The 27,440-nt window shown below is 44.5% G+C and overlaps 2 protein-coding genes across 3 annotated transcripts in view; one reads left to right on the top strand and one right to left on the bottom strand.

The window, feature by feature from the left end:
• LOC115465411 (multidrug resistance-associated protein 7-like) overlaps positions 1-20,007 on the bottom strand; it is a 120,717-nt gene extending 100,710 nt beyond the window's left edge. Inside the window, exons 1-2 of one of the 2 annotated variants that reach the window (XM_030195856.1) lie at positions 19,974-20,007; positions 5,492-5,699 (exon numbers count right to left, since the gene is read on the bottom strand). The gene's annotated coding sequence lies outside the window, so the exon portion shown is untranslated. Of the gene's footprint in view, positions 1-5,491; positions 5,708-19,973 lie in introns of those variants that run through there. The other variant, XM_030195857.1, reaches the window with a different exon arrangement.
• A 421-nt stretch (positions 20,008-20,428) lies between these two features.
• GTPBP2 (GTP binding protein 2) overlaps positions 20,429-27,440 on the top strand; it is a 114,364-nt gene continuing 107,352 nt past the window's right edge. Inside the window, exon 1 of the mRNA XM_030195863.1 lies at positions 20,429-20,687. Within this exon, the coding sequence (XP_030051723.1) occupies positions 20,496-20,687 (192 nt within the window). The 5' untranslated portion in view covers positions 20,429-20,495. The remainder of the gene's footprint in view (positions 20,688-27,440) is intronic.

A 27,440-nucleotide genomic window follows, 5' to 3' on the forward strand; every position in this document is an offset into this window, starting at 1 on the left:
TGGACATGGATGGGATGGGAGGGCAGGGGATGGGAGGGGAGAGAGAAGAATCACTGGACATGGATGAGAGGGGAGGGCAGGGCAGAGAGGAGAATCGCTGGACATGGATGGCAGGGGAGGACAGGGGGCAGAGGAGAATCGCTGGACATGGATGGGAGGGGAGAGCATGGGAGAGAGGAGACATGCTGGACATGGATGGGAGGGGAGGGCAGGGGAGAGGGGAGAACTGCTGGAAATGGATGGAAAGGAGAGCAGGAGAGAGATGAGAATTGCTGGACATGGATGGAGGGAAGGACAGGGGGGCAGAAGAGAATTGCTGTACATGGATGGAGAGGAGAGCAGGGGAGAGAGGAGAATTACTGGACATGGATGGATAGATGCAGGGGTGGACAGGGGAGAAAGGAGAAATGCTGGACGGATGGAGGAGAGGGGAGAGAGATTGCTGGATATGGATACAGGGGAGGGAAGAGAGGCGAAATGCTGGACATGGATGGAGGGGAGGAGAAAATGCTGGAGACTGGCGCAAGGGATGTGAGAGAGGAGAAATGCTGGACATGGATGGAGGGAAGGAAAGAGAAAAGAAGAAGATGAACATGGATGGAATGAGGGAAAGGTAAGAGAGGAGAAAAACTGCACATGGATGGAGAAAATAGGCAAAAGATGGATACACGTTATACCTCCTCCAGTCAATTCCACGGAGGACCCAGCTTTTACTTATGGATGTAGGGCAAGAAATGAAGAAAAAAGGAGGAAAGTAAAGAAATAAATGGAAAGGAAGCCCTGAAAACGGAGCTAAGAGAACAGATAGAGAGCAGCAGAATCAGAGACTGGGACAAACATGATCAGAAAAACAAAGTCATCAGTCATCAGACATCTACTGTCTTATTTTGCACTGGGTATACTGGAGATGTAACAGCTTACAGAAATGATTTATAATGAAAAAAAAAACACGTTATTTTTTTCTCCTATACTGGTATAGTGTTTTCAATGATGCCTGTTCAAATGCACCATGGCTTGTATAAGAGGTGTGGCTACTGTGGGTGTGGCTACCATAGGGGTGGAGCCACAGATGATGACCCCCGCCCATAATGAGTACCGGTAACTTTTTTCCTACAAAAAAAAGCACTGTTTATAACACTATTGTGTATTTTTGAATGTTTGTAATGATATACATGTTTTTATGACAGATCCCTGATGCAGGCATTCTGCCAAAACATGGTCCGTGTAGGGGTCCTTCATTAAAGTTTGTTTGCTGCATTGATTCTTGGGGCCCATTGTGCTTTTTTGTTTTTGTGCTTAGTCCACTATGATTTTCATTTCCTCTCTTCTGTTCCTCCATCACTTTAGATGATTAAAAATTATTTTCAAGCACACTTAGTCAGGTTGCCTATACATGTGACATCTTACAAACTCCAAAAGGAAATTTTTTTCAGCAAAATTCAAGTACTACTGCAAGTGTTAGCAAAATATTTGAGAGACTGGGACCATACTCACCCCCTGTTTACTAAGCCGTGTGGAAATGCCAACACAGCTAATTCAAAATGAATGGGCTGTGTCAGCATTAGTGCGTGGCTTAATAAACGGGGGGGGGGGGGGGGGGGGGGGGGGGTCAGTGAATGTGAGTGCCTATAATTGTAGAATACAGGATAAAAGCCAGCACTCACTCTACTAATTATAGCTTATGCACAATATCAAGAGAGAAAAAGAGACCTCCGTAACCTTACTGGAAGATTAAAATATCTTCCATCTATATGTTCCTTTATCGTTCATCAGTCTCTATAGAACTCTATAAAACCTCTGTGCTTAATAATTCAAAAAAAGTAATCTCTTTGCTTCATGTTATATGCTCTCTCCTTTTCTGAATTAGGCGTGATTAGTGAAAATTAAGTTTGAGATTTAACAATTTAGGAGGGAATTCATCAAGGTGCGGTTCTGCAGGTTGCTTAATCACAGGCCAAATGAATAATACATCTCATTACTATCTAACCTACAGTGACTTAAATATCTCCGTGGTATTTTTAGAAAAGCCATGTTTAGTCACGTTAAGGGCCAATTAACGTGACTTAAAGCCCTAACACCGCTTGATGAATCCCCCCCTTAATGTCACACTATTTTGGTGCAAAAAATAGAGAGAAAAAGAATGCATAACAGCATTGGACATTAAGGGCTAGATTCTATATATCCCACATAAAAAAATCAGCGCTGAAAAAAAATATGCCTAGGCATATTCTATAAACTGCATCTAACTTTAGGCGTAGTTTATAGAATATGCCTAGGTGTGTCCTTTTCAGTGCGGTTTATAGAATATGCCTAATTCAGGTGTGGAACAGGCATATTCTATAACACTGTGCATAAATGTTAGGAACGCACATATCGGGGCGTGTCAAGATGGCAGCCTGACGGTGTGGAGAGTTTGTTCAGAAACGCTGCTACTTAGATTCCTGAAGAAATGCCTCATACTAAACGAAAAGGGGTGATAAGAAGCCAATTGCCGCTGGCTAGAACATCTTCCCCCTCGCAGCAAACGCTGGATAACTTTCTACATCAAATACCGTTCGATACCGGATTGGTGAGTCCGCTGAAGAGCCTGGGAGAAGGAGCACCCGGATCCTCTGGACTAGAGATATCGCTCACACCACCGGAGCTGAATCCTCCTCCTTGCCCGGCCGGTGCAGTGGATGATGGGAGCATGACTAACGCGGAAGGCGCAGAAGCCGCGCTACCAGTCGGCGAATTGTCTGCTGTGGAGGCTGGGGAGGCCGGGAGGCCCGAGAGAGCTCAGGAGGAGGCAACCCTAACGGCTGTTTGGAGAGCAGTTCAAGATTTGACTGTGGCTGTAAAGAATTCTACAATTGAAATTCACCAAATAGTGAGTAAGATTGAGAAAGTAGATGCCTCATTGGAGCAGGTAAAAATGGATTGCGCAAGCCAAGTGAATCAGTTCAATACAGAAATGAAAGAAATTAAGGTTTCAGTAGGAGCCTTGATTGAAGAAAAAGTTAAGATACAACGAAAGATTGAGCAAATGGAAAATCATACTAGAAGATTGAATCTAAGACTATTGAATTTTCCACGTTCTTCATTATTGAATCCAATTGACCTATTTAAAAGTTACTTGCATGAAATATTACAGATTCCTGCTACTAGTATTCCTCCGTGCAATAAGGTTTTCTACATACCTGTTAAGAACCAAGACTTTAAAGGTCAAAAAGAAACAGAACAAAATATAACTGACTTTCTGGAAAATTCTACCTGTGAGATTAAAGATCGAGGAACTCTGATAGTTCAATTTATTTTTGAGCAAGATTTGAACCATGTACTGAACTTATACTTTAAAACTACTTCCAAATTATTTCATGGACAAAAAGTTTGGGTATACCCGGATGTTTCTAGGTCTACTCAAGATAGAAGAAAGATGTTTTTGAGCTTGCGCAATGAGTTAAAAAATTTGGGAGCTACATTTATGTTGGCATATCCCTGTAAATGTAAGATCACATACTTGGGGAATAAGTATATTTTCCTAGAACCATCGCAGCTACAGCTGTTCTTGGACCAGAAAAAACTAAGCAGTCCGTTAGAGAAATAATAACTTTGAGTTATAAATAATATATGGTCATCAGGTTAAGCCGAGTTTTTTTTTGTTTAATTGATGCTTATAAAATCTCCTTTGTTACCTATCGCCCCCCCAACCAAGGTTGTGGTCTAAGGAAGAGAGAATATTTAATTGCTATATTAATTCTTGTAATAATGTGGCTCTGTGTTTCTGTACAAGAAAAATTTTGTTTTTGCTTGTTATAAAAATTCAATAAATAATTTAAATACAGGAACGCACATGACCCACCCATGCTCCTCCGATGACATAAGTACATAAGTATTGCCATACTGGGACAGACCAAAGGTCCATCAAGCCCAGGATCCTGTTTCCAACAGTGGCCAATCCAGGTCACAAATACCTGGCAAGATCCCCAAAAGTACAAAACACTTTATGCTGCTTATCCCAGAATTAAGCAGTGGAGTTTCCCCAAGTCCATTTTAACAATGGTCTATGGACTTTTCCTTTAGGAAGCCGTCCAAACCTTTTTTTAAACCCCGCTAAGCTAACCCACATTCTCTGGCAATGAATTCCAGAGTTTAATGACCACGCCCACTTCAGAGATTCACGTGGTAGAACTTACGCACACCAATTTATAGAACAAGCATAGCAAGTTGTGTGTTTAAATTCTAATTAAAGCCAGTTTGTGTCAATAATTTCTTGTTGTGGCAATTATTGGCGCTGATTGGCTTATTAACCCAATTAAGTTGTGCACGCAATCCAGAATACATCCGGATTTGTGCGTGCAACTCAAGTTGCACTATATAGAATCCGGGGGTAAGGACATAATTATTAAGCACAGAGATTTGATGGAACATAGCATTTTAACTTTACAGTAAGATTACAGAGACCTCTTTTTCTCTCTTAAACTTGCATAAGCTATCATTAGTAGAGTGAGCGCTGGTTGTTATTGTGAATCATAGTCCACTTAACCTGGTTTAGGAGTAAGGTTCATTACTGTCATGGTATCCTGAAAAGTAACCATTTGGAGAAATTGTCCTCAGGAACCAACCTGGGAGACCAGCAGGGTCCTAGGGTTCACAACCAGCATACAGTTAAGGGAATATCAAAGCCACACTGATACTCCTCATCACTCCCTCTCTAAACATAAACCAGGGAGCATCAATGACAGGCACCCTCATAGCGTCCTCTCCTCAGAAAAGATGAAAGCGTTGACAGGGAGCACTGATTCACAATCACCTCATCACCTGAGATAAAGCACAGAGCACTGACAGGGGGTACTGATTCATCATCACCCCATCACCTGAGAAAAAGCACAGAGCATGATAAGCAGCACTAATTCACCACCATCCCTTTTCCTGAGATAAAACAAAGAGCGCCGTCGCTGACAGACAGCACTGATTCGCCACCACTCCATCACCTGAGATAAAGCGGAAAGCACTGACAGAGGGCACTTATTTCTCGTGCCTCCTGAGGTACAGCAGATAACACTGATTCCCTCTCTCACCACCTCATCTCCTGAGGTAAAGCAGAGAGCACTGACAAGCAGCACCGATTCACCACCATCCCGAGATAAAGCAAAGAGGGCTGACAGGTAGCACTGATTCACCACCACTCCGTCACCTGAGATAAAGCAGAGAGCACTGACAGAGGGTACTGATTCCCCCTAACGCTCTGCCTCCTGAGATAAAGCAGAGTGCTGACAGAGGGCGGTGATTCCCTCCTTCATTTCTGCTACCCCATCTCCTGTGATAAAGCAGAGAGCAGACAGGCAGCACTGATTCACCACCACTCCCTCACCTGAGATAAAGCAGAGAGCACTGACAGAGGGTACTGATTTCCCCTAATGCTCTGCCTCCTGAGATAAAGCAGAGGGTGCCAACAGGCAGCACTGATTCTCTGTCATCCCTCTCCTGACATAAAGCAGTTAATACTTACAGGGGTTCACTGATTCCTCCTTGCTGTCTGCTTCTTTAAGGCCTCAGGTCTCCATGCTACAGTATGTTTGTAGTACACTTGGAATGACTCATGAGCTATAGACTCAGAGGAAAGGTTGTTCTCTCCCCAAAGCAAAAAGGCGGACTTATGTCCCAGCAGGCAGTTCAACCTGCTCTCTTCCGCACAAAGTTGCCTGGTGCTCTATCTGCTGGTGAGATTAAGCCCACACAGAGAAAAAGGATCAGTAGACTCCCAAGGCTGTCACAGCACATAAATAAAAGAACAAACCTGCCATGACCTCATTTCTACAAATCTTCAGCGTCAGGTTTCAATGACTCAGCTCTTCAGCCTGCTCCTGTCTCAGCATTAGAGTGATGCAATCAGACAGAAATCGAGTTATCAGGGCAAGCATGCTTTTTCTTTATACTTGACACATGACTTTGTGAAGGGTACAGATAAGGTAAAATTATGCCTTAGCCGCTGGTAATTTTCTTTCCTTTAGACGCAGCAGATAAATCCAGGAACTGGTGGGTTGTGTCCATCTACCAGGAGGTGGAGATAGAGATAATGAACTGAAGGCAGTGATACCAGATGGCTAGTCTTTACAGAGCAGGATCAGATAAGAAGAAAAATGCCCGAAGCCTTCTTCTTTATTTTTTTTCTTTGGAGAACTGAGAGAAATCACACAGAAAACCACGCGGCAAAAAAAAAAAAAAAATATGGGAGGGATCCTGGATTCGTTTGCTGCGACTAAAGGAAAGCAAATTATCAGTAGCTAAGGCATAATTTTACCTTCCTTAGCCTCAGCAGCAGATGACTCCAGGAAATGGTGGGATGTACCAAAGCAATCCCTAATGAGGGTGGGAAGCCGCTGCTCCCCGAGACAGAACCACTGCACCACAGGAAGCATCCGATTTAGTGGCCACATCCACTCTATAATGCTTAGAAAAGGTGTGCAAAGAGGCCCATGCCACCCGACAGATCTCGTCTAGGGACAGCACTACTACTGTCTGTGCCCACAATGCCACTTGCATCCTCATGGAATGAGCTCTCAATGCCTCCAGCGGGACGCGGCTTTCCAAAACATCCACAGAGGCAATCGCTTCCTTAATCCACTTGGATACAGCCGCCTTAGACACCGCACCCCCCTACCGAGGCCCAGCCAGAAGCACAAAAAGATGATCCAAATGACAAAATTCATTAGACATCTGCAAATAACGGTGAAGAATCCGCCAAACATCCAAGAGCTGCAGAGCAATGAAATCTGAGAGATAATCTTCCTCTCAAAAGGAAAGAAGAAAAAGAGGCCAGTTGAGATAAAAAGCCGAGACCACCTTGGGCAAAAATAAAGGAACCGTACGAAAAGTGACCCCAGACTCAGAGTGGAGGAGTGGCCTAGTAGTTAGGGTGGTGGACTCTGGTCCTAGGGAACTGGGGAACTGAGTTTGATTCCCACTTCAGGCACAGGCAGCTCCTTGTGACTCTGGGAAAGTCACTTAACCCTCCATTGCCCCAGGTACAAATAAGTACCTGTATATGTAAGCTGCATTGAGCCTGCCATGAGTGGGAAAGCACGGGGTACAAATGTAACAAAAAAAAAAAAAAGTGACCCCAGACTCAGAAAATTGCAGGAAAGGATCACATCATGAAAGGGCCTGAATTTCTGCGCCGACGTAACAGCCACCAAAAACACAGCTTTGAGGGCAAGATCCTTGTCGGAAGCCCTGCGCAGTGGCTGAAAGGGCGCCATCTGAAGAGCTCAGAGAACCAGATTGAGGCTCCAGGGTGGACAGGCCCAGTGAAGCAGAAGGCAAAGATTGAGAACCCCTCTCAAAAACTGCACACATCTGGATGTGAATCCAGAGAAGAGCCTCGACACTCTCCCCCAGAAGAAAGCTAAAGCACCCACCTGAACTCGCAGGGAATTATAGGCCAAGTCCTTCTGTAAACCATCCTGCAAAAAGGCCAGCAGCAGTGGCGAACAAGCACGGGACGCACACCACCTCTCAAAGGTCTGCCACACACGAGAACACATAGTCGAAGTACACTGCTTATGAGCCTGAGTAAGGCACCTGAATAACCCTTCCTCCTCAAACGCGACATCTCAACAGCCAGGCCGTAAGACCAAAGCTGAAAGGATTCTCCATTTGAATTCGACCCTGATGTAGGAGGCCGGGACTGACCAGAAGCTGAAAAGGCGGCTCCACCAGCAGAGCTCTACGGCCAATCCAGTGCAACCAGAATGGTGCGACCCCAATGGAGCATGATCTTGTGAAGCACTCAGCCGATGAGAGAAAATGTAAAGCAGAGCTCTCTCCATCCAGGTTTGCAGAAGGGCGTCCATCAGATCTACCTCCGGCACCCCCACTTCTGACATATCTGACAAAACACTTCTTTGGACAGTTCCCATTTCTCCAAGTCCAAGAGATGATGACTGAGAAAATCCACCTGCTTGTTGGAATGACTCGTGATGTGAGTCGCAGACAGATAGAGCCTACTCCATGAGACAACAAGCCTCGGTGGTTAGGCCCCAACGCTGGGTACCACCCTGCCGATTGATGTAAGCCAGTGCCGTCATGTTGTCTAAAAAAACACAAACTGCCTTGCCCACCAAAAAGTCCTGAAAAGTACTCAATGCAGACAACACTGCACGCAGCTCCAGGCGGTTGATCAGCCACGCCACTTCCTGCGCGGTCCATAGCCCCTGGGCATGTAGATAAAGACAATGGGCACTCCAACCCGACAGGCTGGCATCTGTAACTACTACCACCCGCTGCGGAGCTGCCAAGGGCATCCCCTTCCACAGGGGGGCCTCGTGACTCTACCAGCTCATGCTCTGTCACGCTTGGGGCAGCCACAGAAGATGCCACTGATACTTGTTTTTAGGCTGCTTGTATCCCCTCCCAAATTAGCATGAACCAGCCATTCTCAACTGGGAGGAGTAAAAGAAACCAAAGCTAATTGCATATGAGAAAGTCCTTTTATTCACTTACCAAATTATGATACAATTTTAGTTTCTCATGAGAGATCAACACAGTAACATAACAAGATGTTTTCTGTCTGCATCTCCGAAATATTCTTCTGAGAGGGCAGCTTATATCGTTTGTTTCAAACAATGATTTACATGACTCTCTTTCTGCAAAATGTCCTTCTCACAGATTAACCAACATCTGGTTTTCTTAAGCTATTAAAACGACAATCTTTTGCTGTTTACATTAGTCTCCTTCCCAGGCCCGCTTGCCTGCCCCCTAAGGGTATCATAAATTCCAGAGATCATGCAGGCTCATCAATCTTTGACAGCCTTCAGAGTCATATATCTCTGACAGACTCCAGAGTCATACAGACTTTATCAATCTCTGACCTTTTAACCCATTCCATAATGCATAACTTATGTTCATAATTCTTCATACTCCTGGGACACTGGCAGAGAGTGCTGCAGATGATGCATGTGGGCCCTCGCCCACGGAACCACCTCCAAAGTAGCCGCCATCGAGACCAACACCTGAACTTAATTCCAGGCTCGCAGCCTCAACAACTGCAAGAGGTTGCGCACCTGAGCCTGAAGCTTGCACCTCCTGCCTTCCAGCAGAAACACACAGCCCTGAACCTTGTCAAATCAGACCCTCAGATAGTCCAAGGTCTGAGATGGCATGAGGTGACTCTGCAAGATTCACCACCCAATCCAAGGGCTGTAACAGGGCCAGGACCCAATCGGTGGCCTTGCAACTCTCTTGCTTCAACTCTGCGCAGATCTGCCAGTCGTCAAGACAGGGGTGCACTCTGATGCCCTCCTTGCAAAGGAATGCTGCCACCACTACCATCACCTTGGAAAAGGTGTAAGGGGCAGTAGCCAGGCCAAAGGGCAAGGCCCAAAACTGGAAATGATGCCCCAGAATGGCAAAATGGAGGAATCGCTGATGAGGTGGCCACACAGGGATATGCAAGTAGGCCTCCTTGAGGTCCAGGGAAGTAAGAAAATCCCCCAGTTGCACTGCTGCCACAACAAACCACAGCCGCCACAACGGACCACAGAGTCTCCATGCGGAAATGCCACACTGAGAGACACTGATTGACCTTCTGGAGATCGAGAATGGGGAGGAATGAGCCCCCTTTTTGAGGCACTACAAAATAAATTGAATATTAAGAGAAAGGGAAATGGGACTTGATATACTGCCTTTCTGTGGTATTTTGCAACTACATTCAAAGTGGTTTACATATACACAGGTACTTATTTTGTACCTGGGGCAATGGAGAGTTAAGTGACTTGCCCACAGTCACAGGGAGCTGCAGTGGGAATTGAACCCAGTTCCCCAGAATCAAAGTCCACTGCACTAACCACTAGGCTACTCCTGAATGGGTCTCAGAGAGGGGCACTGGCACTACCCCCTCAGGTCCACCAGTGACTGCAATGTGGTCTGTACTGCTGCTTGTTTGGAGGCTGTGGCACATCGGGACTCCAGAAACACTTCGCTTATGGGAGAGGTGAATTCTAGCTTGTAACTTTCTCTGATAACAACTAAGACCCACTGATCAGAAGTGATTTTATCCCACTCTTTACAGAAGCGAGTGGGATTTGAACCCGCCACCTCGGGGGGGGGGGGCGCCCACAAAATGGACGTGTTTTTTTTACGCGAAGCTTTAAAAAAAAAAAAAAATCAAACAGGCTCTGATGCTGCAGGCTCTTTTTTTGGACATCATTCAACCCTAGAATAATAAAATAAAAACGTCCTTTTTGGCCGTGCTTCACTCAGCTGAGAGACCTGGAAGTCTCTGAGCCAATCACAGCGCAGCCAAAAAGGACGTTTTTATTATTGCGGGGTTGAATGTCCAAAAAAGAGCCTGCAGCATCGGAGCCTGTTTGATATTTTTTTTTAAATACAGCTTCGCTTTAAAAAAAATGTCCATTTTGGGCGGCCTCCCACCCCCCTGCAATAATAAAAACGTCCTTTTTGGCTGTGCGTCACTCAGCTCAGAGACCTGGAAGTAAGGGAGAACCAACCAAGCAAGAACAGTTGGGGCCGAGTGGTTAGAGCAGTGGTCTTGTAATCCAGAGGTGGCGGGTTCAAATCCCACTAATGTTTTTGTAAAAATAAAATGGCAGAGCACTTGGATTTTTTTCCACTTTTTTAAGTTGTATGAAGTCTTTATTGAACATTTAGCAAAACAGCATAACAAAATACAGCACTCCAGAACAAGTAAGTAATAGCATAACTGATCAGCTCCAGGTCTCTCTCAGCCAATCCCAGCGCGTTTAGCCGTTACCAGTATCAGCTAAACACGCTGTGATTGGCTGAGAGAGACCTGGAGGGAGGGACGTCCAAAAAGTTTTGATTTGTGTCCTCTCACGTCCCGATTTTCTGGGCTGGAAGGCTCCTCCGTATCGTCAGGTTAGTTTTTATTCTCTTGCCTCTGAACTATACATTAGCTTGTAGCCTGTAAAAAGAACGTCTTTTTAGAGGGAGTTTTTTTTTATAGTGAAGGATGTCCATAAAGGACGTCCTTGGCATGTGCAGAGCAGCCAGCATAACGCTTGGCTGCTCTGCGCATGCTCGACCGGCTGACTATCCGATTGTTTAATGACGGAATAGAGAATGCCAGTGAGCTACAACGAGCAGCTCATTTGCATTCCTATTCCTTGATGCATGCCCGTTCCTTACCGATTCGCTAAGGGAATCAGTAAGGGAAGGGCTCTAACAATTGATTAGTGCATCTAGCCCTGAGTGAGCCCCGAAAAAATGCCCAGGGCACTCCCCCCACCATGCCCACAGGGGTCCAGCCTCTGTGTACCCCTCCCCCCCCCCCAGCTGCAGCAAACACTTGGTGCAGAAGCAGCATGAAGGCTGATTTCTGACTGGCAGGGCCTTTCCTCTGCCATGTCCTGATTTTCTGATGCAACCTTCAGTGGGCAGGATGCGGCAGAGGAAAGACACCACTGCATAGCCTTTAGGGCTGCCTCTGCCACAATCCACTGCAGATTTTGCAGGAAGGGGGAAAGACACTGGACCGAGGGAGGGGGAGAGAACAAAGAGAGTAGGAGAGACCTGGAGCAAAGGGGATGGAGAAGGGAGGGGGAGATGAGTGGGGAGCAAAAGTGAGAGAGAGACTTGGATCAAAGGAGATGGAGAGAGATACTGGAGGGGAGGGGAGCTGAGGGTAGACAGAGAGAAACAGAGACCTAGACCAAAGAGCAGTGGCGTAGCCACAGGTGGGCCTGGGTGGGCTGGGCCCACCCATTTAGGGCTCAGGCCCACCCATCAGTAGCATGTGTTTAGCAGTAGCTGGTGGGGATCCCAAGCTCCGCCAGCTGAAGACTGCCCCCTGATGATAACAGAAACTCTACTCTCCATGATACTGGCACCTGCACATGCTCAGTTTTCAGCGTAAGCCTGCTGCAGACTGCCAAGGTAGAAAGAAGTGTTTTCCCGCCAGCTGAGATATTTTTTCGTGGTGGCGGGAGACAGATGTTAGATGGGGGGGGGGGGCAAGCTGAAGGAAGAGAACGAGAGAGAGGGAGATCTAGACCAAAAGGGAGGGAAAGATATGCTGATTGGGGGGGGGGGGGGGGGAGCACTAAGGAAAGGGAGAGAGAGAGACTGGACTTTGACTGCGAAGGGGGAGAGAGAGATGTCAGACCACAGAGGGTGGGTGAAGGGGTCAGGAGGTGTGGCACAAAAGAAAGGGAAGAGAAGGAAGATAAGCTGGACATGGGGAGAGACAGAGGCACAAAAGAGATGCTGGCTCTGAAACATAGTAACGTGGAGGGGCATAATTGAACGAAAATGTCTATCTCCATGGGCGTTTATCTCCGAGAACGGGTCCATGAAGGGGCGGACCGAACCGTATTATTGAAAAAAATAGACGTCCATGTTTTATTCGACAATTTGTGAGCTGGGCGTTTTTGTTTTTCAGTGATAATGGAAAATGAAAGCGCCCAGCTCAAAAACGAATAAATCCAAGGCATTTGTTCGTGGGAGGGGCCAGGATTCGTAGTGCACTGGTCCCCCTCACATGCCAGGACACCAACCGGGCACCCTAGGGGGCACTTTTACAAAAACAAAAAAAAAGGTAAAAGAGCTCCCAGGTGCATAGCACCCTTCCCTTATGTGTTGAGCCCCCCAAATCCCCCTCAAAACCCACTGCCCACAAGTCTACACCATTACTATAGCCCTAAGGGGTGAAGGGGGGGCACCTACATGTGGGTACAGTGGGTTTGGGGGGGTTGGACGACTAAGCATTAAGCAGCACAATTGTAACAGGTGGTGGGGGGATGGGCCTGGGTCCACCTGCCTGAAGTCCACTGCACCCCCTAACAACTGCTCCAGGGACCTGCATACTGCTGTCAGGGAGGTGGGTATGACATTTGAGGGTGAAAATAAAAAGTTGTGAAACATCATTTTTTGTGGTGGGAGGGTTTTAGTGACCACTGGGGGAGTCAGAGGAGGTCATCCCCAATTCCCTCTGGGGGTAATCTGGTCATTTAGGGCACTTTTTGGGGCCTTATTCGTGGAAAAAACAGGGTCCAGGAAAAGTTCCCTAAATTCTAGCTACAAACGCATACTTTTTTTCCATTATCAGCGAAAGGCGTCCATCTCTCCTCGGCCGATAACCACGCCCCAGTTCCACCTTTGCCACGCCTCCGACACGCCCCCGTCAACTTTGTACACTTCCGCGATGGAGTGCAGTTGAAAACGTCCAAAATCGGCTTTCCATTATACCGATTTATTCGTTTTTGTGAGATAAACGTCTATCTCCCGATTTGGGTCGAAATCTAGGCGTTTTTCTCTTTCAATTATAAGGTGGATAGTAACATAGTAGATGACGGCAGAAAAAGACCTGCACGGTCCAGCTAGTCTGCCCAAGATAAACTCATATGTGTATATCTTACCTTGATTTGTACCTGTCTTTTCCAGGGCACAGACCGTATAAGTCTGTCCAGCAGTATTTCCTGCCTCCTAACCACTAGTCCCGCCTCCCATCACCGGCTCTGGCACAGACCCCGTATAAGTCTGCCCTCCCCTATCCTAGCCTCTCAACCACCAACCCCTCTTCCCCCCGCCACCCAATTTCAGCTAAGCTTCTGTGGATCCATTCCTTCTGCACAGGATTCCTTTATGCCTATCCCACGCATGTTTGAATTCCGTTACCGTTTTCATCTCCATCACCTCCCGCGGGAGGGCATTCCAAGCGTTCACCACCCTCTCTGTGAAAGGAACATAAGAACAAGGACACAGAAGTGAAACACAGATAGAGGCACAGAAGAAAGATGGATGGTGGAGATGGAGAAATGTCAAAAGGACAGAAAACCCTGGACAGAGTTTAAACCCCCCCCCCCCCCCTGAAAACAGAAGAGAGACGCTAGGACTAAAAGCAATGCTCAGACAGCAATGATAGAAAAAACAAATATTTTTTTCTGAATTTATGTCAGCTTTGGAAAATGTGCATCCTCCCATGGGTTACCATATTTGGGGAGAGAAAAAAAGAGGACACAAAAAATAAAAATGGTTGCTACCTTTGCTAAAGAAATATTTAATCATAGCAAATATGTAAATGGATTTTAGGCAGCTAATGAATATACAAACAGTGACTGACTTATAGTAAGTACAGCAGTAGAAAATCTACTTTTCAAAAATTTCAGGATTTAGTTTAAATGACTGTGAGCCCAAAGCGTACTTGTTAGAAGAGTGGATATCCCCCAACAACTTTAGCTGGCTCCCCCACCTGCCTGGTTTTCAGCAGCCATTTTAAACACTTAGGTGTGGTGGTTTCTGTTTCTGTGGAGAGAGCTGGGCAGCCTGGAGCTCTTTGCTTGTCTGCTGCCTGAAGAAAACTCAAACAGATAAGAATTGTGCTGGCTTTATTCCTAGCTTTCACTCTCCTACAGCTGTGGTTTTGCACATTTCTGGTGCATTTCTTAACCTTGTCTTCCCCTTGTCCCAACCAGCTGTGTAGAGATAGGCAGCAAACACATTCCACAGGTTTTAAGTTTAAGCCCACCCACCCCAAGACTGACACTTCCTAAATAGCTTTTCTAAATACACTACTTATCACAAATTAACTCCACCCTAATTACAACTGCCTCAGTTTGCTGAGGAGTAAAATTAATCTTGCACACTGTTTTTTCTTACATTTGTACCCCACGCTTTCCCACTCATGGCAGGCTCAATGCGACTTACATAGGGCAATGAAGGGTTAAGTGACTTGCCCAGAGTCACAAGGAGCTGCCTATGCCTGAAGTGGGAATTGAACTCAGTTCCCCAGGACCAAACGTCCACCACCCTAACCACTAGGCCACTTGCACACTGTTAACCCCCCCCCCCCCCAATCATAGCATACCTGTTCATACCATTCCAACAAATCAGGATGACTTTTATTCTCTGTAATGATTGTGGTGCTTTAGTTTCAAGGCCAATCACCTGGAACCTTAAGGCTTGTCCTATCTGTCATCAGCTCACTAGTTTAAAACAGGAGCTCAGTAAAGTAAAACAGGAATTAGATGCACTTAAAGCAACTTCTAAGACTGCACAACATCATAATGTACAGAATCAAGCCAAATTCACACCACTGCCTCAAAGGATAAAACCACCTAAGAATAGATGGTTCACCGTAGGCTCAGGCAGACTTTGTTATGTGACACAGAGGCATCCACCCTCACAAGTGTTGCCCCTACAGAATTCTTTTGCTCCATTACAGCACTGTGATGTTCCTCAAAATAGAACTGAGGCGGAAGAAAAAGCAATGGAGGTGGAACAAAAAGATATGAAGGTACCCAAAGACAAAAAACACCCCCAAATCACAAATGTTGAAACACATACCAGAAAATGTAGATTGAAAGCGATGACCACAAATGCTCGCAGTCTAAGCAATAAAGTTCATGACCTTCAAGCCCTGATGTTGGAGGCAGACTTAGACATTGTTGCAATCACGGAGACGTGGCTAAATGTGCAAACATACCGGGCTATAATCTATTTAGGAAGGATAGAGAGGGTCGAAAAGGTGGAGGAGTAGCTCTGTATGTGAGAAATGACATCGAGGCAACTGAAATGTCAGGGACCTGGGGAAGGAAGAAGCGATATGGATCACCTTAAAAAGAGATGATAAAACCTCTGTACATGTGGGTGTTGTCTACAGACCTCCGACACAATTGGATGATCTAGATAAAGATCTGGTCACAGATATCCATAAGTTGGGAAAGAAGAGAGAGGTGCTGTTGCTGGGAGATTTCAATCTGCCGGATGTAGATTGGAAAGTTCCATCTGCGGAATCGGAAAGAAGTAGAGAGATCGTGGATGCTTTTCAAAGTGCTCTGCTCAGACAAATGGTGACGGAACCCATGAGGGAGGGCGCGACGCTGGATCTGGTGCTCACAAATGGGGATAGTGCGTCAAATGTCCGAGTGGGTGCCCACCTGGGCGGCAGTGACCATCAAACGGTTTGGTTTGATATGACGGCTAAAGTGGAGGGCGGCCACTCAAAAATCAAAGTCCTGGATTTCAAGCATGCTGACTTTAGTAAAATGGGGGAATACCTGAGGAAGGAGCTGATGGGATGGGAGGATGAACGAGAAGTGGAAGGACAGTGGTCCAAGCTGAAAGAAGCAATAAATAGGGCCACAAACCTTTATGTAAGAAGAGTAAATAAAAGCATGAGAAAAAGGAAACCGATATGGTTCTCCAAACAAGTGGCTGAGAAAATAAAGGCTAAAGAGTTGGCGTTCCTGAAATACAGAAAAACAAGAAGAGAAACACGGGGAGGAATACTGGATGAAACTGAAAGAAGCCAAGAGAGAGATACGTCTGGTGAAAGCGCATGCGGAAGCACAAATGGCTAGAAATGTAAGGAGGGGTGACAAAACTTTCTTCAGGTATATTAGGGAAAGGAGGAAGACTAAAAAGGGAACTGTAAGACTGAAAGATGCTGAGAACCGCTATGTAGATAATGATGAAGAAAAAGCAAATTTGCTAAATAGATACTTTTGTTCTGTTTTCACAGAAGAAAATCCTGGAGCAGGAGCAGAACAGCAATTGAATGGCAAAAGTACATGTGAGAATGGAGTGGATATAGCACAGTTCATGGAAGAGAGTGTGTATGAACAACTTAAAAATCTAAAGGTGGACAAAGCAGTGGGACCGGACGGGATCCACCCCAGGATATTGAGGGAGCTCAGAGAGGTTCTGGCGGGTCCTCTTAAAGATTTGTTTAATATATCCTTGCAGACGGGAGAGGTTCCGAGGGATTGGAGAACGGCGGATGTGGTCCCTCTTCACAAAAGTGGTAATAGGGAAGAAGCTGGAAACTACAGGCCGGTAAGCCTCACTTCGGTTATTGGAAAAGTAATGGAAGCGATGCTGAAGGAAAGGATAGTGAATTTCCTGGGAGGCGGGGATAGGGCTGGGCAGACTTATACGGTCTGTGCCAGAGACGGTGGTGGGAAGCGGGACTGGTGGTTGGGAGGCGGGGATAGTGCTGGACAGACTTGTACGGTCTGTGCCAGAGCCGGGGTTGGGAGGCAGGGCTGGGGAGGTGAGGATAGTGCTGGGCAGACTTATACGGTCTGTGCCTGTGCCAGAGCCGGTGGTTGGGAGGTGGGGCTGGTGGTTGGGAGGCGGGGATAGTGCGGGGCAGACTTATACGGTCTGTGCCCTGAAGAGCATAGGTACAAATCAAAGTAGGGTATACACAAAAAGCAGCAAATATGAGTTATCTTGTTGGGCAGACTGGATGGACCGTGCAGGTCTTTTTCTGCCGTCATCTACTATGTTACTATGTTACTATGTTACTATGTTACTATGTAGAAGAAAGGGGGTGTTGATTCCCCTGTATAAGTCATTGGTGAGGCCCCACCTGGAGTATTGTGTTCAGTTTTGGAGGCCGTATCTTGCTAAGGATGTAAAAAGAATTGAAGTGGTGCAAAGCGGTTACTCCGTTACCGAAAGATGCTAAAAAAAGCACAATGGACCTAACCAACTATCCCACTCATAACCAAACTCATGGAAGGCTTAGTAACAAAACAACTTACTGAATACCTAAATAAACACTCAATTCTCTACGAATCTCAATCAGGATTTCGATCAAATCACAGCACCGAAACTGTTTTAGTGTCTACAATGAACTCATTTAAACAAGCAATTGCAACGGGCAACAACGTACTCCTCTTACAATTCGATATGTCCAGCGCCTTTGACATGGTAGACCATGAAACACTATTACATATATTAGAATACTTCGTAATAGGAGACACAGTTCTCAAATGGTTCAAAGGACTCCTGACCACAAGATCGTACCAAGTAATAATGAACGCGGACAGATCACCCCCATGGACACCGGAATGCGGAGTACCCCAAGGATCCCCCCTCTCACCAACATTATTCAACTTGATGATGATACCTTTGGCTAAACTACTAGCAAATCAAAACCTCAACCCCTACATATATGCAGATGACGTCATGATTTCTATCCCGTTCAGACATGACTTAAAGGAAATCACCAACGAGATCAACCAAAGCCTCCAAATAATGCACTCCTGGGCAGATGCATTCCAGCTGAAACTAAACGCAGAAAAAACACAATGTCTTGTTCTCACCTCAAAACATAACACAAAAAACTTCTCCACCATAACCACACCATACTGTTCTCTGCCTGTCTCCCAAAACTTGAAGATTCTAAGAGTCACCATTGATGGAAACCTTACTCTCGACGACCACGTGAAAAACACGACGAAAAAGATGTTCTACTCCATGTGGAAACTCAAAAGAGTAAAACCTTTCTTCCCGAGATACGTATTCCGTACCCTGGTACAGTCAATGGTAATAAGTCATATTGATTACTGCAATGCACTGTATGCAGGCTGCAAAGAGGAGAACATCAAGAAACTCCAAACTGCCCAGAATACTGCAGCCAGACTCATATTTGGAAAACCTAAATATGAAAGTGCAAAACCCTTAAGAGAGAAACTCCACTGGCTCCCACTTAAGGAATGTATTACATTTAAGATCTGCACACTGGTACACAAAATCATCCACGCAGACGCCCCAACTTACATGTTAAACCTTGTGGACCTACCTCCCAGAAACGCCACAAAATCATCCCGAAAATTTCTCGACCTGCACTTCCCCAGCTGCAAAGGACTAAAATATAAGCTGATGCATGATACCACCTTCTCGTACATGGGCACAAAGTTGTGGAACGCATTACCTAGAAACCTGAAAACAATCAACGAAACAACTATCTTTCGTAAATCCCTCAAGACATATCTCTTCAACAAAGCATACAATGAAAACCTAGAACCTTACTAATCCACTGCTGAAAACCTACCATTCACTATACCTAATAAATGCCTCCCTTCTACTCTCTACTTCTTCCCTTAACTAATCTCTGTACAACAATAATTGTACCTGACATCCAAGAATAATTGTGTTAACAAAACTATGTAAGCCACTTTGAGCCTGCAAATAGGTGGGAAAAAGGTGGGATACAAATGCAATAAATAATAATAATAATAATAAAAGATATGAGAATGGTATGGGATTTGCGTTACAAGACGTATGAGAGACTTGCTGACCTAAACATGTATACTCTGGAGGAAAGGAGAAACAGGGGTGATATGATACAGACGTTCAAATATTTGAAAGGTATTAATCCGCAAACGAACCTTTTCCGTAGATGGGAAGGCGGTAGAACAAGAGGATATGAAATGAGATTGAAGGGGGGCAGACTCTAGAAAAACGTCAGGAAGTATTTTTTCACGGAAAGAGTGGTGGATGCTTGGAATGCCCTCCCGCGGGAGGTGGTGGAAATGAAAACAGTAACGGAATTCAAACATGCGTGGGATAAACATAAAGGAATCCTGTTCAGAAGGAATGGATCCACAGGAACATAGCTGAAATTGGGTGGCAGAGCCGGTGGTGGGAGGCGGGGATAGTGCTGAGCAAACTTATACAGTCTGTGCCAGAACTGGTGGTTTGGAGGCGGGGATAGTGCTGGGCAGACTTATACGGTCAGTGCCAGAGCCGGTGTTGGGAGGCAGGGATAGTGCTGGGCAGACTTATACAGTCTGTGCCCTGAAGAGGACAGGTACAAATCAAGGTAGGGTATACACAAAAAGTAGCACATATGAATTTTTCTTGTTGGACAGACTGGATGGACCGTGCAGGTCTTTTTCTGCCGTCATCTACTATGTTACTATGTTATATGCTTAAAGTAAAGTTGTGCTGCATGAATACAATTCATTTGATAGATTCAATTCAACTACCAGGAAAACAGAAAAGAGATCAGCAATGCCTTTCTCTATCTTTAGCGCCCCCATGTGTCCAGACCGACTAATAAACCAGAGATAGTTTATCTCATTATGTGGCTAGGTGCGCGATGGTGTTATGGGGGTGGGGGCATCTCAATTTTTTCGCCTGGGGCCCACTCACTCCTAGCTACGCCTGCTGTCATAGAGAACACCCATTACGATTTAGAAAACTCACTTTCTCTTTCCTACCTGAGGGCTCTTGGAATATTGCGGGCAATTTCTAACCTCCTGCACTGTAACCTCCAAAAACTCTATGTCCCACGGTGCTCCGGAATTGCCTGATCAATGATCATGATGACTTTTATGCAGTGAAGTCAGAAAACCAGGGCACTCACTTTCAAGAACTCCATATCCCAAGGTGCTTTGGGGTTTTCTGGTTCCTGATGCCTTACGTCACGAGAAGAAGGTAAGCTTGTACATACACAAATTCTATGTCCCAGAGTGCAGTGGGGTTTTCTGATGGCTGACGCGTTTCACGTCCTGAACAGACTGACAATTAATGCGCAGGGTTTCTGACGCCAGGGACCATCAGGAACTCCATATCCCATGGTGCGCTGGGATTGGTGTTTTGATTCCTTGCGCGGTGACGGGTCTGGTCCGGCGGCACGTGTCGTACTGCGCTGGGGTTTCTGACGTCGTGTGCAGTGACGACGTGCCGCCCGCGGCTGGCCCGCCTCTGTCTCGGTGGCCGGAGAGATCTGTGGGGGACCAATGCCCGCGCGCGGCGGAAGCGGCAGTGGGTCGGGACGGGTGTGGGGGATGGAGCCCCGGCTGTTCGAGCTCTTTGGGTCTGGTGCCGGTGGCGGCCTGAAGAACAAGAATGGCACCAAAGGGAAGAAAACGTCGCGAGGCCGCAGCCGGGGTGGACGTAGCAGTAACAACCCTCCGTATCTTCCGCCCGAGGTGAGCGAGGGGCGCGCGGTTGGGAGGGTGAAGGGTTCCAGCTGTGGAAGGGGAAACAAGTTTCTGTGCCTTTCAGCCTCTCTGTGACTGTATCTACTGTGGGGAGAGTGGAATGGAATGTTAGCATCTGTTACGGTGTCTTCTGTTGTGTAAGGCTATGTTAGGTACAATCTGACTTTCTCAAATGTATTATTATTGTGCTACTTTCTAGAACATAATTATACTGCAGAGTGCTAAATAGAACTGCCTCCTGCAGTTCATAACGTATTAATTTGGATTTATCTCACGCCTTTTCAGGGTTCCTTCCTCCTTATTTCTCTATCCCAAGGGGGCTTACAACTGAACTTGTATTTGACACTTCACCCTCTGCTGCCTTAAATACAAGTTGGTGGAGTCGCTTGAAAATGTCTACATTAATCAAGCCGATGACTTCTAGTATAAATGGGATCATTTTTGCATGTTCTGACACATTTTCCTTCTCTTTGATTCCGTGTGTTTGAGGTACTTTCAAGATCTTTTCTTTCTGTAGTAGAGAAGTTGGCACCGACACAGACTTCTATTAATTATTGCTGTTCATGTTCTTTTCTCCTGTATCACAATGTCTGGCTTTTCTGTTCCGAACTTTTTATCTCTGGGAATAGGAATGTCCCAGATAATCACAATTTCTTCACATTTCTGGCAGAGGTTGATGCCTAGTAGTTTATTTATTTTTTTTTAGCACAATGATGGTATTGTCAGGTGGTTATATAGTTTCCAGTGGATGAGACATGCTGCCGTATTGTGCCTCACTGTATACAGTTCTTCTGACATCAGCACTTCATATGCACTGGTGACCAACTTCAGTTCTGAGCTACAAAAGATGTTTTTTTTTTCGTTCTCTTTCTCTATTAGTTTTGAGCTGTTACAGTCCATGGTCCTGCACTGCAATTACCAGTACTGTATTCATCTTTAGGTTCACCTCTCCTTAACCATTACTGTGTTTGTCTTTTATCTACCTGTGGTTGTTGTAGCAACACTTTGTATATGTGCGTTTGCCAATTGTTTTTCCTTGTTTGCTTGAATAGTTCTCTGATGTGTATTGTCATTATTATGAAACACACCTTTCTAAAAATGGTCTCTTGATTCTCTGCTTCATCTCTGTGTCTCATCCTTTGTGTTTCAGTGCAGAGTCTGTATGGGACTCTGACCAGCTGTGCTCGCTGTATTTAAGCTTTACTTCACATGGGAAAAACCTTTAAATGTTAACCTTATTATACTTCCTTCCTGATATATTTTAAGAGGGACATAACATCCCAAAGATTCTAATGACGTTTCTTTTGTTTATATAATTTGCTTCCTGTAAACTAAATTATCCAAATATTTAGATTTACTAACTTGAACTTATGTTCATTAATGCAGGCTTTGTTAATTCAGTGGGACTTTTCTATTTAGTCATGTTAATGCCCACAAGTTGCAGTACTGATAAAATGGTACAGAAATTCTTCCCTCTCACCCCTCCCCCTCTGCCTGACTGCTTTGTATGTCTACAAGTGTAGAAATGTTGTGCATTTGTTTCTGAGGATGCATGTAGGTGAGCTGCAATGTGGGTATAATCTTGGGAGAGAGAGAGAGGAAAAAATAGCCATAGTATCCTGCTACCAGAAACATAATATGAACAGAAATAAGAGAGGAAGGTTGGAATATGCTAGGGTTGTTTTAGGATTCTGAGTAATTTCCTGTGTGTGTGTTGTGAATGTTTTATGATTAGGTGTTATGATTTGTTTTAGTTTGACTGACTATGGGGCTCATTTTCAAAATGGAAAAACATCCAAAAAGTGTCATAAAGCACCATTTGGACAGATTTCTTCTCAAAATGTCCAAATCGGTATTTTCAAAACCAGTTTTGCATTTCGTCTGCAGTGTGCCCAGATCACAAGGGGACATATCAAGGGTGTTTCGAAGGTGGGATTAGGGCGTGCCTAACACTTGGACGTTTTACAGCCATAATGGATCAAATGGAGTGGAGGAGTGGCCTAGTGGTTAGGGTGGTGGACTCTGGTCCTGAGGAACTGAGTTCGATTCCCACTTCAGGCACAGGCAGCTCCTTGTGACTCTGGGCAAGTCACTTAACCCTCCATTGCCCCAGGTACAAATAAGTACCTGTATACAATATGTAAGCCGCATTGAGCCTGCCATGAGTGGGAAAGTGCGGGGTACAAATGTAACAAAAATAAAAATAAAATAAATAAAAATAAAACCAAAATGTCTAGGGTGAAAACTTCAATGTTTTGATCTAGACCTGTTTTTCTAAAAAGACACAAACATGCCCTAAATGACCAGATGACCATTGGAGAGAATCAGAGATGACCCCCTCACTCCCCCAGGGGTCACTGATCCCCTCCCACCCCCAAAAGATGTGAATAAAAATAGTACTCACCCCAGCGTTGATGACAGCATCAGGTGTTATAGCTAGGTCCATTAGGGTAGTATGCAGATCCATGGAGTAGTGTAGTAGTGGTGGGTGCAGTGCACTGTAGACAAGTGGACCAAGGCTCATACCTCCCCCCCCTACCTGTTACACTTGTGGTGTAAACTGTGAGCCCTCCAACTCATCAGAAGTCCATTGTACCCACATATAGGTGCCCCTTCACCCATAAGTGCTATTGTAGTGTTGTACAATTGTGGGTAGTGGGTTTTGGAGGGCTCAGCAGACAAGATAAGGGAGCAACGGTGGGATGTTTACCTGGGAGCATTTATATGAAGTCAGAAGTACATAATGATTGCAACAGAAGTGCCCCCTGGGGTGCCCCAATGCTCTCATGGTAAGTCTGGGGACCAGCTTGTTAAAAATGCTGGCCCCTCCTACATTCCAATGACTTGATTTTTGTGGCTTTTTAAATTTGTATGGGTTTTTTTTTTTTTTTAATGGGCTAGAAAGATAAACGCACAAAACCTTTTACAAAATGGTATTTTCGTAAAAAAGATATTTTTCTTTTTTCAAAAATGGGTATATTTTGGATTTGGTCCAACTTAGATGCACTATCGAAACTGCCTCTCCATGAACTATTATAATTTGCATAGTGCCACCAGAAGTACACAGCGCTTACCAATACATATCCTGTATCATGGACTTTATAATCTAGTTAAGACACACAAGACTTCAGACAAGAGAACAAATGCAGCCTTAGATTTAAAACATGGAAACTGATCGGGAACAACTGAATCAAGTTCGTCCTATGCAATGGTGCTTATAACATGTCATGTATTGAATATATTGTTCAGGATTTTAGATTTCATTACTCGTCTTTTCTACTCCAAGCTCAGAGTGAGTTAAATGTGAAAACATATACTTGGGCAGGGAAATACCTAAATTTATTGTGAGAAGGCATACACCTAACTGATATTAACCAGTATCTTAGAGTTTTATACTTTCTTTGTAATTTTGTTTTACTGTTCTTAAGTTTTGAGAATCTTCAATGGTTTTTGGACTGAAGTTGGCTTTGTAAAATGGTTGTGAAGGTGTTGAGAGGAGTATGTCTTGCTGTACTTGTAGGTTTGTATACCAGAAGGGTTTCTGGCTGTGTGCAGCTGTTTCTTTACGTCTGATTTAGACTTCTTAGTAAGGGGGTCTTTGTACTGTAAGCATCACTCAGCTGGCTTGACCTTTGGGAGGGTCTACCCTTTGACCAGTGGTTCCTGGATCTCGTAATGAGCATGCTCCATAAAGGCACAGCTTTTGCCCTCTTTGTTGATTAAAAGTTGTTTCCCTTTGTCATAAGAACATAAGAATAGCCATAGTGGGTCAGACCAGTTGTCCCTCTAGCCCAGTATCCTGCTTCCAACAGTGTCCAATGCAGTTCACAAGTTTCTGGCAGAAACCCAATTAGTTGCAACATACCAAGCTACCAATTCCAGTGCAAGCAGTGGCTTCCCCCATGACCATCTCAATAACAGGCTATGAACTTTTCCTCCAAGAACTTATCCAAATCTTTTTTAAACCCAGATACTCTAACTGCTGTTACTACATCCTCCAGCAATGAGTTCCAGCTTAACTATTCTTTGAGTAAAAAAACATTTCCTCCTATTTCTTTTAATAGTATTTCCATATAATTTCATTGAGTGCCCCCTAGTCTTTGTACTGTTTGAAAGAGATAACATTGATTCACTTTTACTCGTTCTACACCACTCAGGATTTTATAGACCTCAATCCTATCCCTCCTTCAGCTGTTTCTTTTTCAAGCTGAAGAGCCCTAACCTCTTTTAAGAGAAGAGTTCTATCCCCTTTATCATTTTGGTCGCTGTTCTTTGAACCTTTTTTAATTCTGCTATATCTTTTTTGAGATACGGAGACCAGAATTGAACGTAGTACTCAAGGTGAGGTTGCACCATGGAGCGATATAAAGGCATTATAATATTCTTGATCTTATTTTGCATTCTTTTCCTAATAATTCCTAGCATCCTGTTTGCTTTTTTAGCTGCCTCCACACAGTGGGCAGAAGATTTCATCATATTGTCTAGAATAACACTTAGATCTTTTTCTTGAGTGCTGACGCCTAAGGTGTGGACCCAAGCATCAGGTAACTATGATTTAGATTATTATTCCCAATGTGCATCGGTTTTCATTTGTCCACATTAAATTTCATCTGCCATTTGAACGCCCAGTCCCAGTCTTCCCGTTTCCTAAGGTCTTCCCATTTTTGACAATCCACATGTGTTTTGACAACGTTGAATAGTTTTGTGTCATCTGCAAATTTAATCACCTCGTTCGTTGTTCCAATTTCCAGATCATTTATAAATATGTTGAATAGCATCGGTTCCAGTACAGGTCCCTGCACACTCCACTATTCATCCTTCTCCATTGTGAAAAATGGCCATTTAACCCTACCCTCTGTTTTCTGTCCAATAATGAATTCCTAATCCACAGAAGGACAATGCCTCCTATCCCATGACTTTAATTTTCTCAGGAGTTTCTCATGAGGAACTTTGTCAAAAGCTTTCTGAAAATCTAGGCACACTACATCAACCGGTTCACCTTTATCCATATGTTTATTCACAACCTCAAGGAAATGAAGCAAATTGGTGAGACTACACTTTTCTTGGCTGAATACATGCTGACTCTGTCCCATTAAACCATGTTTGTCTGTGTTCCGTAATTTTATTCTTTATAATAGTTTCTACTATTTTGCCGAGCACTGAAATCAATCTTACCAGTCTGTATTTTCCTGGATCATGCCTGAACCCTTTAAAAAAATCGGTGTTACATTGTCTTCAGATACTACAGATGATTTTAACGACAGGTTACAGATCACTAAAAGCAGATCAGCAATTTCATTTTTGAGTTATTTCAGTACCCTGAGGTGTATACCATTCAGCCTAGGTAATTTATCACTTTTTTTAACTTATTGATTTAGCTCAGTACATCTTCCAGGTTCACCAAGATTTCTTTCAGTTCCTCCGCATCGTCACCCTTGAAACCCATTTCTGGTACAGGCAGATCTCTGACAGCTTCTTCTGTAAACACCGAAGCAAAGAATTCATTCAGTCTCTCCACTATGGCCTTATCTTCCCTGAGTGCCCCTTTTGCTCCTTCATGATCTAACAGTCCCACGGATTCCCTTACAGGCTTTCTGCTTCTGATGTACCTGAAAAAGGTGTTACTATGAGTTTTTGAGGCTTATTTTCAAAGCACTTAGCCTCCCAAAATTCCATAGAAACATATGGAACTTAGCCTCCCAAAGTGCTTTGAAAATATGCCTCTTTGTCTCCCTAGCAAGTTTTTCTTCATATTCTCTTTTAGCCTTTTTTTTTTTTTTAAATCAGTGCTTTGCATCTAACTTGACAGTGCTTATTTTGCTTATTTTCTTCATTCGGATCCTTTTTCCATTTTTTGAAGAATTTTCTTTTGGCTCTAATAGCCTTTTTCACTTCTTTTAACCATGCTGTTTGTTGTTTACTCTTCTTTCCACCTTTGGTTAATACGTGGAATACATCTGGTCTGGGCATCCACAATGTTATTTTTAAACAACAGCCAATTAGATTTGTTGGTTGGATGTGCTGGGCAGACTTATACGGTCTGTGCCAGAGCTGGTGGTGGGAGGCAGGGATAGTGCTGGGCAGACTTATACAGTCTGTGCCAGAGCCGGTGGTGGGAGGCGGGGATAGTGCTGGGCAGACTTATACGGTCTGTGCCCTGAAGAGGACAGATATAATCAAAAATTAAGTGCTGCTGCAGTAGATTTCTTTAGTGAGTTCACTCCAGATATCGGCTCAGATTTGATAATGTTTTGATCACAGATCTAACACAGTTACCTCTTGTACCATGGCTTGCATTCCACTAAGGGCTAGATAAAATAGCTCCCCCTCTTGTCCTTAATTTAGTGGTGAATCTGGCAGTTCTTCACAGAAACTGGCTTAAAATACCATCATCAATTATGAAATTTGATTTGTTTTTAATTGGGAGGAAAAGAACTTTAGTCACCCTTGTTTATGTTCAAAAACTGGATTTAAGGTTGGCTATTACTGAGGTCTTTTCCTCCCAGTAAATAACAATCAGATTTTCACAATTAGTGAAGATATTTTTTATGTACGTAATTCACCTTCAAGTCATGTTTCAGTTCTGTATTAGTTTTTCACTAGGACTGTACTGAATATTTGTATTTGATTTGATTCAGGTTAGTGCAGTGGACTTTGATCATGGGAAACTGAGTTCGATTCCAATTGCAGCTCCTTGTGACTCTGGGCAAGTCACTTAACCCTCCATTGCCCCTGGTACAA

This window comes from Microcaecilia unicolor, chromosome 3 (genome assembly GCF_901765095.1).
Source record: "Microcaecilia unicolor chromosome 3, aMicUni1.1, whole genome shotgun sequence".
In the NCBI taxonomy this organism is placed as follows: Eukaryota; Metazoa; Chordata; class Amphibia; order Gymnophiona; family Siphonopidae; genus Microcaecilia; species Microcaecilia unicolor.